Source organism: Megalobrama amblycephala, linkage group LG8 (genome assembly GCF_018812025.1).
Source record: "Megalobrama amblycephala isolate DHTTF-2021 linkage group LG8, ASM1881202v1, whole genome shotgun sequence".
Taxonomy (NCBI): Eukaryota; Metazoa; Chordata; class Actinopteri; order Cypriniformes; family Xenocyprididae; genus Megalobrama; species Megalobrama amblycephala.
This window is the reverse complement of record NC_063051.1, coordinates 27,855,577-27,873,230: the sequence shown is the minus strand read 5'-3', so window position 1 is coordinate 27,873,230 and position 17,654 is coordinate 27,855,577. Positions and strand designations below refer to the sequence as shown.

At 36.6% G+C, this 17,654-nt stretch overlaps 2 protein-coding genes across 2 annotated transcripts; both read left to right on the top strand.

Annotated features, from left to right (window-relative positions):
* The first annotated feature begins 1,839 nt into the window (after positions 1-1,839).
* cldn10e (claudin 10e) lies at positions 1,840-10,549 on the top strand. The gene is made up of 5 exons (XM_048200331.1): positions 1,840-2,452; positions 3,093-3,254; positions 3,333-3,414; positions 4,441-4,554; positions 6,988-10,549. Exons 1-5 carry the CDS (start codon positions 2,221-2,223, stop codon positions 7,349-7,351), a joined length of 954 nt encoding a protein of 317 aa, XP_048056288.1. The 5' UTR covers positions 1,840-2,220; the 3' UTR covers positions 7,352-10,549.
* A 291-nt stretch (positions 10,550-10,840) lies between these two features.
* On the top strand, positions 10,841-17,653 carry LOC125274167 (claudin-10-like). Its single transcript, XM_048200328.1, has 5 exons — positions 10,841-11,844; positions 12,628-12,789; positions 12,873-12,954; positions 17,088-17,225; positions 17,308-17,653. The coding sequence occupies exons 1-5, from the start codon at positions 11,613-11,615 to the stop codon at positions 17,525-17,527; spliced, it is 834 nt and encodes a 277-aa protein (XP_048056285.1). The 5' UTR covers positions 10,841-11,612; the 3' UTR covers positions 17,528-17,653.
* Position 17,654: the final 1 nt, after the last annotated feature.

The window sequence follows — 17,654 nt, the reverse complement described above, 5'->3', positions numbered from 1 at the left end:
AAAAAACAGGCGAATCTGAACATAACACCGACTGTTACGTAACAGTTGGGATCATTAATATGTACGCCCCCAATATTTGCATATGCCAGCCATTCAAGGCATAGACAAGCCAGTATTAACGTCTGGAGCAGCACAGCCGAATCATCAGACTAGGTAAGCAAGCAAGAACAATAGCGAAAAATGGCAGATGGAGCGGTAATAACTGACATGATCCATGATTACATGATATTTTTAGTGATATTTGTAAATTGTCTTTCTAAATGTTTCATTAGCATGTTGCTAATGTACTGTTAAATGTGGTTAAAGTTATCATCGTTTCTTGCTGTATTCACGGAGACAAGAGCCGTCGCTATTTTCATTTTTAAACACTTGCAGTCTGTATAATTCATAAACACAACTTCATTCTTTATAAATCTCTCCAACAGTGTGTATTGTTAGCTTTAGCCACGGAGCACTATCAAACTCATTCAGAACCAAATGTAAACATCCAAATAAATACTATACTCACATGATCTGATATGCTGCATGAGGAACACTTTGTAAAGATCCATTTTGAGGGTTATATTAGCTGTGTGAACTTTGTTTATGCAATGATAGGGTCGAGAGCTCGGGAGGGGGTGGAGAGCGCAAGCAATTAAAGGGGCCGCGGCCTGAATCGGCGCATTTCTAATTATGCCTCAAAATAGGCAGTTAAAAAAATTAATTAAAAAAAATCTATGTGGTATTTTGAGCTGAAACTTCACAGACACATTCAGGGGACACCTTAGACTTATATTACATCTTGTGAAAGAACGTTCTAGGGCACCTTTAATGTTTCATGATGCTATGAAATTCCTTAGAGCATTATTTGTGAAACATTTGTATCTTTTGTATATTTTTGTATTTTGTATATGATTGTATATTCCGTCTCTATGTAAACAGATGTGACACGATGCAAAGACAAACAGCAACATCCCGCAGAAACCTACCAGTACCACCCAAAGTAGAAAACATTATTACAAGCTTACCGTTGTGAAACGTGCTGAGGTGAAGAGAGTTTTGAACACTGGCTGGTTATGTACTTGCTCAAAAATTGATTTTGGATATTTTTTAACCAAAAAAAGTTACGGACAGCAGTTTTAAGTGTGCTTAAAAAAGTACACTTTGTTTTTTACACAGTTAAAGGGATAGTTCACCCAAAAATTAAAATTCTATCATTTACTCAATGTTTAACAGAAGAAAAAACTCATACAGGTTTGGAACAACTTTAAGGGTGAGTAAATAATGAAAGAAGTTTCATTTCTGGGTGAACTATCCCTTTAAATACACTTAATTAAGTGCACTTAATGTCAAATTAAAAGTTTTACTTTAAGTAGGCTACATTTTAAATCATTATGTTTTAACTTTTAATAATCTTTTGAGGCGCTTTTTAAGATGTACTTATGTTGATGTGTTGACTAAAGCACAAGTACTTGATTATAATTTTAACTTTTTAAAAATTGCAAATTACAAATATATATATATAAATACAAGTGTCAACAGAAATTACATTAACATGTAATTTAGTTTACCATAATTGCTTGTTAGTATTCAAATAGAAGTAAATATAGTAAATAAAAGTAATTATCAAATTACATATAAAAATGTACAGTCCTACCTAAGTGGGTCAAAACACGCTAAAGTTCAGCTAATTGCATTTAATATGAATATAAACTATAATACAATTAACATGCAATTAAGTGTCCACAAATATTACATTCAGTTCACACTTAAGTATCTTCTTTTGAAAGTATATTATTTTAAAGTATACTCTTTTTTTTAAAAAGTACTTTTTTTCACAAGGTCCCTGTGCTGTGTTTGTTAAAAATAAATTAAGATAATGATGAATAAGAAGTTTAAACTGTCTGGCTTGCATGTAGTGTGTTCTCATATTTATGAAATATGAGCTGAAAACCGAGGTAAGCATTCTCTCTGTCCCCCATAAACTTAAAAACATGACCCTGGGAACATGGAGAGTCAAACATTCACATCAGCACAAAAAAGAAGTGAGTTTACTGACCTACTAGAGCAGTCTGAGAGATCCTTAGGAGAAAACTGTTTAATGGATCACGAACCGACACGATACTGCAAATGACAGGCAAAGAGATGCTGGAAGTGACAAAGGTTTGAGAACAAAGAAAGGCTACAAAGTGTGAGGTTCGGAAGTGGAGTACTGTAAACTGAGTGTGAACCAGAGCAAAGATGAAGATTCGTGCTATGCAGATCTGGGGCTTCCTGTTAGCAGCACTGGGCTGGATCTTTGTCTCCTGCACCATGGCCATGGAAGGCTGGAAGATCACCTCTATCGGAGGGCAAGGTGGGAGCTCCATTATGTCAGTGGGCTGGTACTGGTCCAGTCTGTGGAGGGCCTGCTTCACGGACTCCGCTTCCACATCCAACTGCTACGACTTCCCTGTGCTGTGGTCCGTGGAAGGTATGGATGTTATTAAAGTCTTTGAATCTACATGCACAATGCTTTTAATTGTTAGAATGAGAAAAGAGACCAAATGCATTCATCTATTAAACAGTTTACACCCCAAAACTCTCAGATAGATAGATACAGTAGTGGCCAAAAGTGATGTCCGGCCTAGAGTATTGTGATTTTGTAAGAATATTGTGTAGTTGTGCATGGAGTCAATTGTTTTATTTGTGATAATGCAATGAAACATGCCAAATCGTGCAGACATCATTTTTGGTCAGGCTGTCATACAAGGAAATTATGAACACATGCTAAAACAAGAGAGAACCAATGGAATATTAATAATTGATTATGTTGTAAGCAATGTATGCTTTTTCCTGTGAGTTTTTTTGTTTTTCTATGTTTTTTTTTTGCACATAAAATAAACCTGTAGCTTTAGTTTGCCTAATATTTTTTGTCAGGTAAAAACCTTAACCAAGTTTAGTGTTTTTTTAATCCTTCATATTTAAAATATTTAAAAAAAATATATAACATTTTCCTCATATTTTGATGGTTTAATCACAGTTGTAGGATCATTGAAAACAAATATCCCCCAGATAGATAGATAGATAGATAGATAGAATTATAATAAGTTCTTTGGATCTTGAATGTTCAGGTTACCTTCAGATTGTGAGGGCTCTGCTGATGTCTGGGATGGCTGTCGGAATGCTGGGCTTTATCCTGAGTCTTGTAGGGATGGAATGCACTTACATCGGAGGAAAAGACAGAGAGAAGAACCGATCCGTGTTCACTGGAGGCATCTGTCATGTCATAAGTGGTAAATGTCTTCATAAAATACAGCAGAACCATCATAAATTAGATTTACACATGTGTTTTACTGAGTCTCTTCTCTAAGGTATGCTGGCTGCCTCTGGTTATGCATTTTACGCTCAGCATGTTTCTGCACAGAATTTCAGCCCCAGATTTGATGGATTACAGTAAGTAAATGAAGCACCTGATCCTGTTCTATCTATCCTTGTGTTCTTTAGGATGTTTTTTTGAAATCACAAATCAAAATCAATCAGCGAAAAAAGAAAGTGAAAGCGACGTGATGTGTGGGCAAGTATGGTGTCCCATACAATGTAAACCCGAATAAGTGGGCAAAACTCAGAAAAAATTTGATGCAATCAGTTGCCTCAAAATTTTTAAGTTAAAAAAATTCAGATTAGGTAAGTAGAACTGGCAGACTTTTATTTTGTATTAATACATTTTTATTGTGCTTAACTTGAAATGTTTGAGTACACTAATGCATACATTTAACTTAAAATTACCATGTAACCTTAATATGAACATTTTTATCAGTATAAACATAGCTAGCTATAACAAGCTAATTCAGAAAATGCTATCTTGCTAATTTGCTAGCATGTTTACTATAACATGGACTTACTAAATGAGAACAGCAATACAAAACATTTAACATACTTGCTCTTAAACCAAGCAGCATTCACCACTTGTCACCATGATGGTAACTCCCCAAAAAACCCAGAAACTCTTCTAAATTAGCATAACAAAACATTAATCACTACTAAATCTCCCACTTAACATTAATCTTGCACAAAAATAAAAAATAATCTTGCAAAAAAACATTACATGACAATTAATTTTAGCATTTACTCTCCCTTTTGAGTGCCATAGGCAAAGCATGCTGGGAAATAGAAATCCCAGCCCAGTTTCAGTTAAATTAAAAGACATATGTTCATAATATATCAATTCTGTGAACTTGAAAGAAAAAGAAAGTGCTAAACACACATACAAGTTTGTTTCAAATCTGACTGAACTAATTTGTTTAATTTAAGTTTGTCCTACTCAAACCAATTAATTATTTTGAGCGTTAGGGTTTACAGTGTACTCAGAATTTGTGCTCTGCATTTCACCCATCCAAGTGCACACAGAATAGATAGAATTATAATTAACTGTGTTATAATTAATTATACTTAATTTATTTAAATGTGGTAATATTTCAGATTTGACTTGGGAACTCCATTGTTCCTTGGATGGTCAGGATGTGCTTTTCAGATCGCTGGAGGGATTTTTTTCCTAGTTTCAGTCTGCAAGATCCGGTCTCAAACATACAGCAGGTAAGTGTTCAACAGAAGAATGCAAATGAAAAACAAAACAAAATCAAACAAACAAACAAAAAAAATTTTTTTTTAGCAATGCCAGTGTAAAGTGCAAACTATCTATATTTAGCTACTTTTAGAGACCATAGAAAACTATAAATTGTGACACCAAATAGGCTTTCATGAGTGTCAATTTATAGTTTTCTATGTTAGTTAAAAGTAGCTAAGTATAGTTTGCACTTTTACACTGGCGCTGAAAAAAAGTTTTTTTCATGTAACAAAAGAGGACAATTTTGAAGAATCTTCGTGCAGCTCTTTCCCCATCAACAAGCCCAAGATCCACGAACACAAAACAACACCATAAAAGTATAGTAAAAGTAGTCCATACGACTTGTGTGTTATATTCCAAGTATTTCGAAGCTATACAATACATTAATGTGATGAACGGTCTGATATTTGTTTTCATATCGCATTCGTCTTAAAATTAAAAAATGTGCCTCACTCCATCAATTTCGCCACTGGTCCTCACGTCTGAAAAAAATGCAACACTCACTTACGCAACATTTTCCAGCTTTCTGTTAATAATGACCTGTCTTCTTTTGTTTTTACAAAAAGCTATAATATTACTTTAAAAGTGTCTCTCATTCATTAATAATCGCACAGGGGAACTTCTCACGAAAGATTTCTGCCTAACACTTTCGTATGCACATGAATTTGTTACTAACCTTGTTCTAATGTTAATGATATTTGGAGTATTCTAAAATAAGCGATCGCATTCCCGAGGACAGTCATCTGCATAAAACACGCCCTAAACCAACTCCATATAAGTGATTTCCACACAGCCTTTCCTTTGTAGCCTTTCACTCTCAGCAAACATGTCGCTCTATACAGACAGCAAGTTTTTTCATACATTTAGAATACCTATTATTATGAAAGCTGAGTCATGATTTATTCATGAAAACACAGATTTCACGTAATGTGTAAGTCATATGGACTTCTTTTAATTGTTGGTTAATGATGGTTTGGTATGGCTTATTGTCATTGTATGAAAAAGTACGGAAGAGGATTAGGGCCAAGCAATAATAAAAAAATAAAACCATCTCGAGATTAAAGTTGTTAAATTTCGAGAAAAAACTCGTTAAATTTTGAGAAAAAAGTTGAAATAAAATGTTGAGAATAAATTTGTTACATTTTGAGAAAAAACTCATTCAATTTCGAGAAAAAGGTTGAGATAAAATGTTGAGAATAAACTCAATAAATTACGAGAAAAAACTTGTTAAAGGGATAGTTCACCCAAAAATGAAAATTTGATGTTTATCTGCTTACCCCCAGTGCATCCAAGATGTAGTTGACTTTGTTTCTTCAGTAGAACACAAATGATGATTTTTAACTCCAACTGTTGCAGTCTGTCAGTCAAATAATGGGAGTGAATGGTAACACAATCTATAAGAGTCGAAAAAACGTGCATAGACAAATCCAAATTAAACCCTGCGGCTCGTGACGACACATTGATGTCCTAAGACACGAAACGATCGGTTTGTGTGAGAAACCGAACAGTATTTATATCATTTTTTACCTCTAATACACCACTATGTCCAACTGCGGAAGTGATGTCTAGCACTCATTGAAGTCTATGCGCGAGACATCACTGCCGCTGTCAGAGCGCGATCAGACCTCACTAAGCGAGTGCTGAACGCAGTTGGACATTGTGGTGTATTAGAGGTAAAAAAATGATATAAATACTGTTCGATTTCTCACACAAACCAATCGTTTCGTGTCTTAGGACATCAACGTGTCGTCACGAGCCACAGGGTTTAATTTGGATTTGTCTATGCACGTTTTTTAGACTTATTGATTGTGTTACCATTCACTCCCATTATTTGACTGACAGACTGCAACGGTTGAAGTCAAAAATCATCATTTGTGTTCTACTGAAGAAACAAAGTCACCTACATCTTGGATGCGCTGGGGGTAAGCAGATAATCAAATTTTCATTTTTGGGTGAACTATTCCTTTAAATTACGAGAAAAAAGTCGAGATAAAATGTTGAGAATAAAGTCATTAAATTACGAGAAAAAAAGTCGTTAAATTACGAGAACAAACTCGTTAAATTATGAGAAAAATTTCATTAAATTGAGAAAAAAGTCGAGATAAAATGTTGAGAATAAGAGTTTATTCTCAACATTTTATCTCGACTTTTTTCTCGAAATTTAACAAGTTTTTTTCTCGTAATTTAACAAGTTTATTCTCAACATTTTATTTAGACTTTTTTCTCAAAATTTAATGAGTTTTTTCTCGAAATTTAACAACTTTAATCTCAAGATGGTTTTATTTTTTTATTATTGCTTGGCCCTAATCCTCTTCCATAGAAAAGAGCTATGGGAAGATGACATTAAAATTTTGGGGTGAACTATTCATTTAATACATACTTCATAAAATGTTTTTCCTCAGTGCGTCAGCTCTCAGCGTTCCTGTTGTGGAGAGCAATGCCTTGCGTTCCTCTCAAGCAAATATTTCCATCATATCTGAACTTTCCACAAAATCCAACATATCAGCAATATCTGAGCTCTCCTCAAAATCTGAAACATCAGCTACGTCAAATGCTCCATCAAAGAATACACGTACTTCCAGAACTGGACGTCCCTCAAGATCAAAACACTCTGATAAATCAAGAGGCTCTGTCAGATCAGAAGTGTCACGATCAGTAAACTCCTCACGGTCCGCAATGATCAGCAGATCACATTTAAACAGCAAGAAATTGTCCTCTCCAACTGGAGCCACTACACATCTTTTCATCAAGAACTCTTACCTCTGAAACATTGAACTTGGATTATTGGATCTGAAAAACACTGGTTCAGGAAAAAACACATTGGAAATGACTTCTAACGAGTTAAAACATCTCAGGTTGTTTCTCTGAGAAGGGGAATGTGACACTGCGTCTTGGTGTTGACGCAATGGGAAATGACTTCAGCGTGACTGGTGTCTGAAGCATGTGTTCATGCTAATATTCATTGGTAGACGGAGCACCCCTGTATATAAAAGGGCACATAATTTACACGTCGTCAATTTTTTGTGCCTGAAGGAGACACGCAGGCAAGCCTGAGGCATGGCAACGAAACATAGCATCTCCATACTCTTTTCAGGGAACGGGGATGCATACAGAATCAGAGACGTTCCCTTTCAAAGTGGAACTTCGATGCTAAATCTTGGTGTTGATGCAGTGGGGAACCAATACCAACAATCTACGGAACTAGGCCGGAGTCAAGAGAGCGTCAACCCAAAAGATGCATCCTATGTGACTTAAATAGTGGCACCAATCCCTTAAGCCAGGGCACACAAACGCTAGGGCGCCTTACTCCCTGTTTCTGCGGGTCAGGCCTCAGCCTAGATCCCCAAACAGAGCTGTTGGGGAATACATAACATAGCCTCTCTGGTATGACTCTTAGAGAGCAATCTACCAAGGGGAGCATGTGAGGTCCTGAAAACCTCAGTAATTAGTACTATCAGACTGAAATACTGAGAAAGGCCCCAGACGAGGAGTGAACTGCTACTCGTTTTTCTAAGATGCAGTCCATCTCTACTCTGTCCCAGCTAACACCTTTAGCATTGCCACCCATCCCAGGGGAAGTACAAATTCCATACTGCAGAAAATCATCAGGGAGGGAGCCAAATGAGAGAAAGGGACATATAACCATTTACCCAATAACTATAATTAACCAGGCTCTATACTCCAGGGACGTCACAGGGGAACTCAGGCTCTATTTACACCCCAATTATTATTGTGGAGTGCGGCAAAGAAGAGAATGGGATGCATATGCAACCTACTTCAAATCTCCTTTACCAAGCTTATACACTGAGTAAAGGAAATTATGAGTAAAGGCACTTCCAAGACCTGCATTATCTAGCTAATTCAAATTCCACACCTATTAGGTAAGGCCTAGAAAGTAACCCATCCTAAGGGAAGCGCATATCCCTGCTTCAAACCCAACCATAGTTGGGGAGGGAGGTAAATGAAATGGAAGGGTGCTTGCAGACTGCCTCCCATAATTCCATTTACCCTGCCTCAACCTTAAGGAGGTATCTGTCTTGAAGGAGCATTTAGCCCTACTTAAAACTCCAATTAACAATGGGAGAAGGTGGAAATAAAAGCATGATACACCTTCCTTACTGTCCAACATAACGCATACCTCTCAAGCAACCACAGGAGAGTGTAGGGGAGAATAAGGAAGAGAGAATAGGATCTTATTGTGTATCTACATCCTCAGTCTTATAAATTAGCTCTACCCTGGTGAAAGGTACTTTCAACCTATTGTGCCTTAGCACCCTTGGGTTGGGGATGATCTGTTTTTTTTTCAGCGGCCCGGTTGTTTTTCTGACCACTTTTTGTCGATCACCTTTCCTGAGGTTGTGCCTCCTCCTGGCATTGCACCTCCTTTGCCCCCTACTCCTTGGAGGTGGGGCACAAGTGACCATGCTTGCCTTCTGACCCTGTCTCCAGTTATCCTTCGATGGGTCAGGAGGATTGGAGGTTGAGGGAGGTGAATTGGATTGGCGTGGGATATATATCCTGAATGCTGCTGACTGTGACTTCACCTCTCTGAAATTCCACACAACCATCTCAACAGAGGTGCCAAAGCATCCATAGGGTGAAATCAAAGCATCAAGATTGAAGGTTTTCTCACTCTCTTTGATTTCCGAGAGGTTCAACCACAGATGCCTCTTCATAACCACCATAGCCACCATCGTACGACCAATAGCTGCGGCCATCTGTTTTGTGGCACGGAGGGCCGGGTCTGTGGTGCGGCGCAATTCGGCGACCACTTAAGGGGACAATTCCTGCCCCTGTTCCAAATCTCTCAGCAGGGCAGCCTGATAGGCCTGCAAAACCAGCCTGGGATGGAAAGATGTGAGCTGAATATGGCTTCTTCCAGGATCTCTCCACCTCAGTGTGAATATCCAGAAGAAATAGTGGGCTCATGGGGGAAGGACAATCAGAAAACATTCGTTGAGACCTTTTCTCAATTTCCTTCTGGCTCGACCTGCGAGCCCCATGATCAGATCCGCAGTGCTGCCTCAGCAGCCACTGGAGCTGACCTGCAGTATGCAGACGCCTGCCCCTCATCCCTTGAGCAGAGGGCCAAGCAAGAGCGGAGCTTTTTCACTGTGAACTTGTCACAGTGAATGCATCCAACCCCCTCATGGGTTAATGTGAGTGCTGCGCTCCCAAGCAGACAACGCAAAGATCATGGGTGTCCTCAGGTGTCATAAATCGAGGACACAGAGGCAGGCACTTTCTAAAGCCCTTTCTGTGACATAATTTCATGTTCCCAACATGCGCTACAAACAAACGGCTCCTGAAAACAAAAGAAGAAAAGAAAAAAAAAAGGTGATGACGTGTAACTCAGGCGCCTTTTATGCACAGATGCTCTGCGTGTGATGTCACGGATTGCCCTCTGCCAATGAATATTGGCATGTATGCACACATGCTTCAGACACCGGTCTTGCTGATGGCATTACCAATAGTGTCAACACCAAAACACAGCGTCAAAGTTCCTCTTTGAAAGGGAACTGCGATGTTCAGTGTAGTTCTTTAGATAATTTTTCCTTTATTAGCTCATAACAGTTGCGCCCCCTACAAATGAACAGTGTTAATACAAATCTAAAGGAACTCTCCAGATCATGGATGTAAATGCATGCATTTTTGTAACATGAAATTAAAATTGTTAAATGACACGCTGCATGGAATCTTTTTGTGCAAAAATGTAAAATGCAAATGATTATTTTTTTGATGGTTCATTCACTCATTGAGAAAAGTAGATCATATATTTATAGAGAGCATATTGCACATGAATTAAAATGAACTGTGAAATGTGGAACAACAGTTTGTGCTTTGTCAAAACTATTTTTCTTCACAATGCAAGAAGACAATAAAATATTTTAAAGATGTCTTGTCTTAGAAGTTATTTTTTTTTTTTTTATCCACTTCTCCTCTTCTCCAGTGCAATGCAAGTATAGGGAGCTCTAGGGGTCTTATCATTATCATTATTAATTAAAAATAAAAACATTAAAAACATTTTTGTTAACAAACAGATTAAATAAAATATAAATATTAGAAGATAAATTTAAACTGAATGAAAATTAGAAAGGTTGCTTTGGCAACAAACTTAAACAAGTTTAAGTTGAAACACTAAAATGACTAACTGGAAATAAAAAACTACAACTCAACTAAAACTAAAATGAAAACTGAAAATATAAAAATAAACAATAATTAAAAATTGTAATAAAAACTGTAATTGTAGATAAATAATGCTAAAACGACAGAATATAGCAGTTTCACTTGCTTTGTTTCTTTTTCTTCAAGTATTTCTAACGTTGCTGAATGTTGTTTATACATAAACAGTATCACTTTCACTGTACGTGCAGCTCTACAGCAAACATAAAATATCACTTACACCTTACATGTTATATGAGCCTGTACAGAGGATAAATATCTGATTTAAGAAGAATATGCTCGACCATATGATATAATTGTATTGAATACCTAGCCGGTGTTCTTTCAAAGACAACACACAAAGGTCCTGCACTAGTATGTTTTTACTGTGGACATGAACGAAAACTTAAATCTTTCAAATTTATAAATGATAAAACTTAAGATTTCTGCCTGGAAATACAATAAAACTGGTGAAAACTCTTCATCTTTTCCACATATTATTCATTTTACTCCATAATTTATTGAATGCACATTCAGCTGGTTCCTTTATCAAACAAATGATGTCCTTTCAGGGACTTGTGACCCTGGTTGTCAGAATCAGAGATTTGACAGATCTCATGGAATGAGAAATTGCTTATGAGGTAAAACCATGTAGTTTTACCAGTTTTAAGCTGTGATATGCCAAAAAAGCACTGGGGAGGCACTGGGTTCAAATACCAAGACAGGAGGAAGCTGTCCTCGAAGGACACACACCACCATGTAATTTTATTCCATGTTGACTTGAAACTTCTCAGCAGTTCAGGAACTCCCTTTCCATCGGTCTTTTAACTCTTTTTCCATTCATCCGTCGTATGAAGCCGGCAGCATGAGGCAGCGAACGGTGGTGATGTATGTGGAGATTGGCTGTTTTTTGTCCTGTTTATGTGGCTGGATTTTGATCTGTTCCACCCTGGTCACCGAGTACTGGTGTTTCTCGGAGGTCAGCTCTGTAGTTCTGACCACCGGTAATTACTATTCCAATCTCTGGATGGACTGTGTCTCAGACACCACAGGAGTATCTGACTGTAAATACTACCCTTCCATGATGGACCTGTCTGGTGAGGAAACACTGGTAATACTTTACAATAAGGTCTCACTTGTTAACATTAATTAATGCATTAACTAACATGAACTAACAATGAGCAATATATTTTTACTGCATTTATTAACCTTTGTTAATGGTGTGTAATAAAAATGTTCATTATGTTAACAAAAACAACTTTTGACCTTGAGATTAACATTAATTAATAAATGTTGTAGGAATATTGTTCATTGTTAGTTTATGTTAACTAATGTTAACAAATTAAACTTTATTGTAATGTTACCAAATAACTTTTGAAAAATAAAAAAAATTATTGTCGGGTAAAATGTAATATATATATATATATATATATATATATATATATATATATATATATATATATATATATATATATATATATATATATAAAACCTTAGTTTTATTTTAATTTTATTTATTTTTTTCAGCAAGAATATTAAGCAGCAAACTGTTTTCATCACTAATAATAAATGTTTTTTGAGCAGTAAATCAGCATATTAGAATGATTTCTTAATCATGTGACTGGAGTAATGCTGGAAATTCAGCTTTACCATCACAGGAATAAATTACATTTTAAAAACATACATTTTAAAATATATTAAAATAGAAAAGTTATTTTAAATTGTAACATTGTAACATTGTAATATGTTTACAATATTACTGTATTTTTGATCAAAGAAATGCAGCCTTGGTGATGTATAATATTATGAAGTTTCTCAATCAGGAGAAGATGCTGTTCATGTTTGGTGAAATTAATATAATCTCTTTCTGTGGTTGTTAGTTTTCCTCCATGTGTGCAGGGCTCTGGCTGTGGTCTCTGTGATCTTTGGTTTCTGGGGGGCTGTGCTTGCCCTCATCGGGATGAAATGTACCAAAATCGGAGGCTCTGAGCTCGCCAACGCCAGAGTTACATTCGCAGCAGCACTGACGTTCATGGCATGCGGTATGAATATTTCTTCATAATCATTTTCGCATGAAGCATAAAATGAGTGTCATTATTGATGTATTAGTCTGTCTGTTTTGCAGGATTCTGTGGTATGATAGTCTACTCCTGGTGGGGAGATAAAGTGCGTTCAGACTTTGTGGATCCGTATTACTTAGAAACAAAGTACGTAATTATGACATTTGTGTTGGTCATATTACCTAATGTATATTTTTAAAAGTGATTAGTATTTTTGTTTTAGAAAGTAGATATGAAAGTAATATATGTCATGACTCATGATCTTATGGTCATTATATAGGCTACCAAAGGGCTTACAGGGATAATTTAATGAGGAATCAAATATCTTTTGGTCTTTTGAGACAATTGTTCGGTAGTTCGGTTGGTGGAATGGATTCATGTTCAGTCAGTGAAAACAAGCTCCAAGAGACACCAACTGACACTAACAGGGGTCCGACAAAACCCGAAAAAGTGTCTGTTTCTGTCTGTCGGTGCAGTGTGAACTGGCCTTAAGATTCTAAGACAGTAATCTACAGTGACAAAACAACTAGTGAAATAAGCAACAGTGACTGTTGGCATTTCAATTAAGAGACAGTTTTTTAAAACTGAAAAAAAGCAGGGCTGTCAGTGCAATAAGTTATTTTAACAAATAGTTATTTTAAAAATGTTTGGCACTCCGACAAACTTAGGGGGCCATTTACACAACAAAAACGGAAAACTTTTTATGCGTTTTGGCTAGGGCTGCACGATATTGGGGAAAAAAAAAAAAAAAAAAAAAAAAAAAAATCACCATATGACTTGAATAGTTCTATTTTGAAAGAATTAATCATTCTAGGATGATTTTGTAGGTGAGTGAATACGCATAGAGAATAATTAACAAATTACAAGCATAGATAAATATAATAGAAAAAAGATACAAATGAAATAAATAGTGCTTTATATTTTCCAGGCAAGTCAAACAATATTCACTTACAAAAATTAAATTAAAGGTAAAACATGGCAAAAAATTAAATTAAAAATTAAACATAATTAATCTGTGTTAAAACTACAAAAGTGATTTTTCTCTTTTGTTGTTTGATTAACATTCATGACACAGAAAGCAACAGGGGCTGCTGTCACTTTAAAGGTGCCGTAGAATGTCTTTTTACAAGATGTAATATAAGTCTATGGTGTCCCCTGAATGTGTCTGTGAAGTTTCAGCTCAAAATACCCCATAGATTTTTTTTTTATTAAGTTTTTTAACTGCCTATTTTGGGGCATCATTAAATATGAGGCGATTTAGGCTGCGGCCCCTTTAAATGCTCACGCTCCCCGCCCACGGAGCTCGCGCTTGCCTTTAACAGCATAAACAAAGTTCACACAGCTAATATAACCCTCAAAATGGATCTTTACAAAGTGTTCGTCATGCAGCATGTCTAATCGCGTAAGTATGGTATATTGTTGTCACGGTACCAAAATTCCAGTAGTCGGTACCGATACCATGAAAAATGTACGGTTCTCGGTACCAATTTCGGTACCACAGCAAAATCTGTTGGAACTATTTTACTATTTTATATATCCTATTTTAAAAACATTAAATATATAAAAATGCTCAAACATCTATTTTGTACTGTTGAAAAAAAACAGCATATGCTGGCAGGTTTTGTTTTTTCAACAGGGGTAACAGACGTTTGTGTTTATTTTAGCTATTCAGTCAGTGAAACAACACACTACAGCCTGTAAAACAATTAAATAAATATCGGTAAATAATGGTAACCTAAATAATAAGAAAGTTAAATATTATTTAAAAATATGTTATTTTTTGTTATTTCCACACAAAGATGTGTCATAGCCAAAGTCCCGTTATTCTATACTCTTTGATATAGCCGCTTTGCGCTTTGAGAGGGATGTGGGACACGAGCAGGAAAGAGACCATTTGTCTTTAATAATATCTTCATGTTATCTCCTGATGTTACAAGCAACTGACACTTGTTGTAAAAGGTCTGAAGAGCTTTTTTTAGAATAGTTTTATTTTTTTTTAGAAGAGTTTTATCCTCCGCAGGGGCAAGACATTCAGGCTATGTTTGATTTAGCTCTGCCAGAGAAAACGAAAGTAAAAATCACTGGTGTGTGAAATGCGCTATAGACAAATAATCTTGACGCGCCTTATAAAGTCCAATAACAAGCACAAACTGTGTTAAACAGAAATTGACGTGCAAGCAAAAAGGTTTCTGTCCTACGGTGCTTTTTCTACTTTACCACAGTAAAGAATGCGAATAATAGGCCTAAATGCGAACGAAAGGACGAAACGTTATAATCCCCTGCGTGAGTGAAGATTTGGGAAAAGAAACAAATTCCATGTTTAGTGGAATAACTAATGGAATATTGTTAAATTCTCTGCTAATCAGGTGACCAGATCGCGATTTCGCAAAACAGAATACGAAGCTTAAATGTATGGACTCACTCACGCACCTCTCTCATTCGGCATGAACCAAAATGTTTCCATGGCTGCGATGTCACATTTAATTGCTAACCTATTATTTCTTTTGTAAACAAGGCTTTGTGCTTCACTCGTGTCATATTCAAGTAAATACTGGCACAGCCCTATCAGTGGGTACAGAATATACCCGGATTTTCGGTACTACCGGTACTACAGAAATGCGGGTATCGCCACATTTTCAAAATTTCAGTACCGACTTGATACCGAAGTACCGGTACTTTTGACAACACTAGTATGGTATTTATTTGGATGTTTACATTTGATTCTGAATGAGTTTGATGGTGCTCCGTGGCTAAAGCTAACATTACACACTGTTGTCTCCGTGAATACAGTAAGAAACGATGGTAACTTTAACCACATTTAACAGTACATTAGCAACATGCTAATGAAACATTTAGAAAGACAATTTACAAATATCACTAAAAATATCATGTTATCATGGATCATGTCAGTTATTAATGCTCCATCTGCCATTTTTTGCTATTGTCCTTGCTTGCTTATCTAGTCTGATGATTCAGCTGTGCACAGATCCAGATGTTAATACTGGCTGCCCTTGTCTAATGCTTGAACATGAGCTGGCATATGCAAATATTGGGGGCGTACATATTAATGATCCCGACTGTTACGTAACAGTCGGTGTTATGTTGAGATTCGCCTGTTCTTCTGAGGTCTTTTAAACAAATGAGATTTATATAAGAAGCTGGAAAAAACAGTGTTTGAGACTCACTGTATGTCATTTCCATGTACTGAACTCTTGTTATTCAACTATGCCAAGATAAATTCAATTTTTAATTCTAGGGCACCTTTAAGACAGATTGCGCGGCGTGGACCCAAAATGCTGTTACACATCCGGTTTTCTTTCTCAATTGTTTAGTTCAGCCATAATCAACTGTTTACAAGGATAGTCGATCTTTTATGTGCATTTTGACCATTTTTGTTTTTTTTGCATGTATGTGTCCGTTCAGGCACAAATAGACGCGGAAGAGAACGCCATTAAGTGTTCACGTGCATCTGCGCAGCTCTGTGTGTGTGTGTGCGCATAAAACAGCCGCACGTTCAGAATTCAGATCTCAAATGGTTTAAAATCTCTTGAATGTTTAAACTGACAGGACCTAAAACATGTTCAAATGATAAACTTTCATTGTATGATGGTCGAACTTTGCAATTTAATCAGAGAATCACCTGTGAATCACCGTAGTGTCTGGTCCGTATGGATTAACGATCCCTATACTAGACACCACTCCTGTGGTGTGACTATCGCGGATGCACAAATCGCGATTTTGAAGCTAAAACTATATATCGTGCAGACCAAGTTTTGGTCGTTTATTTACAGGTCAACGGCGTTTTGGGGGCCTGAAAAGTCAAACTTTTGAAAACGGGATTCAAAACGCAAGTTTTTGAAAACTATACCATTATTGTCTGTGAAAACGGTGACATCACGCGCATTACGTGTTCAGGCGCGTAGTGTTTCTTTACATGGCAACATCGCCAACTACTGGCATGAATAATACAGCGTTTTTAGTCGCTTTCGCGGATCTGTGTGAACTGGGATAGTTTTGAAAAAACGTTTCCGTTTTTAGTACATTGTTGTTGTGTAAACGTACCCTCAATTGCAAAATAGATTGCTGTGGACTGTAAGCCAGAGATAGGTGTTCAATGAAACAAATGCAATTCGACATTAATTCCATTTCATTTCATACTACAAAATTACATCAACTGATTCTTAAAGCATCTGTGGGACTCAATAAAAAATTAAATGTTAAAAAATAAATTAGTATGATTATGATATAGTCCATTAAAATAAGCGACTTTTATTTCTCAGGTTTGAGCTCGGTGCCGCTCTCTTTGTTGGTTGGGGAGGTTCGTGTCTGGTTATATGTGGAAGTGCAGTCATGTGCTATTTCTCTGGGAAAGAATCATTCCCCAAAAGGTCTGGCCTGTCACACAGTATACATATACGGTATGTGGAAACAAGCAAAGTAATGAAAAAAATACTTTTAAATATGTGGTTAAACTGAGACCTTTTTTTCCCTTCCACTCAGGTTGAATAAACGACCCAAAAGACCCCCAACCTACATGACAGCACGTACCAGACAGACGTACATGCTGCCGGGCTCGTCCAGACCCACAACAGTCATCATCCCTCCTTCACACCAATCATACAGTGAGAGCAGAGAGAATAGAGGGAGGAGAGGAACACAGGAAAGTCAGTTTTTAAGAACTGTCAGACCCATAAGGCCCCCCATAGACTCAATAGTGTAACCCAATGTTTAAAGCAATAATCTAGAAATATTTGCAATGTTTGTTGACACTTTTACAATAAAAGAGCTTCTCTAATCCAAGACATTTTAATATAACAGGAGTGCAAAGCAAAGAAGAATCTTTGAAG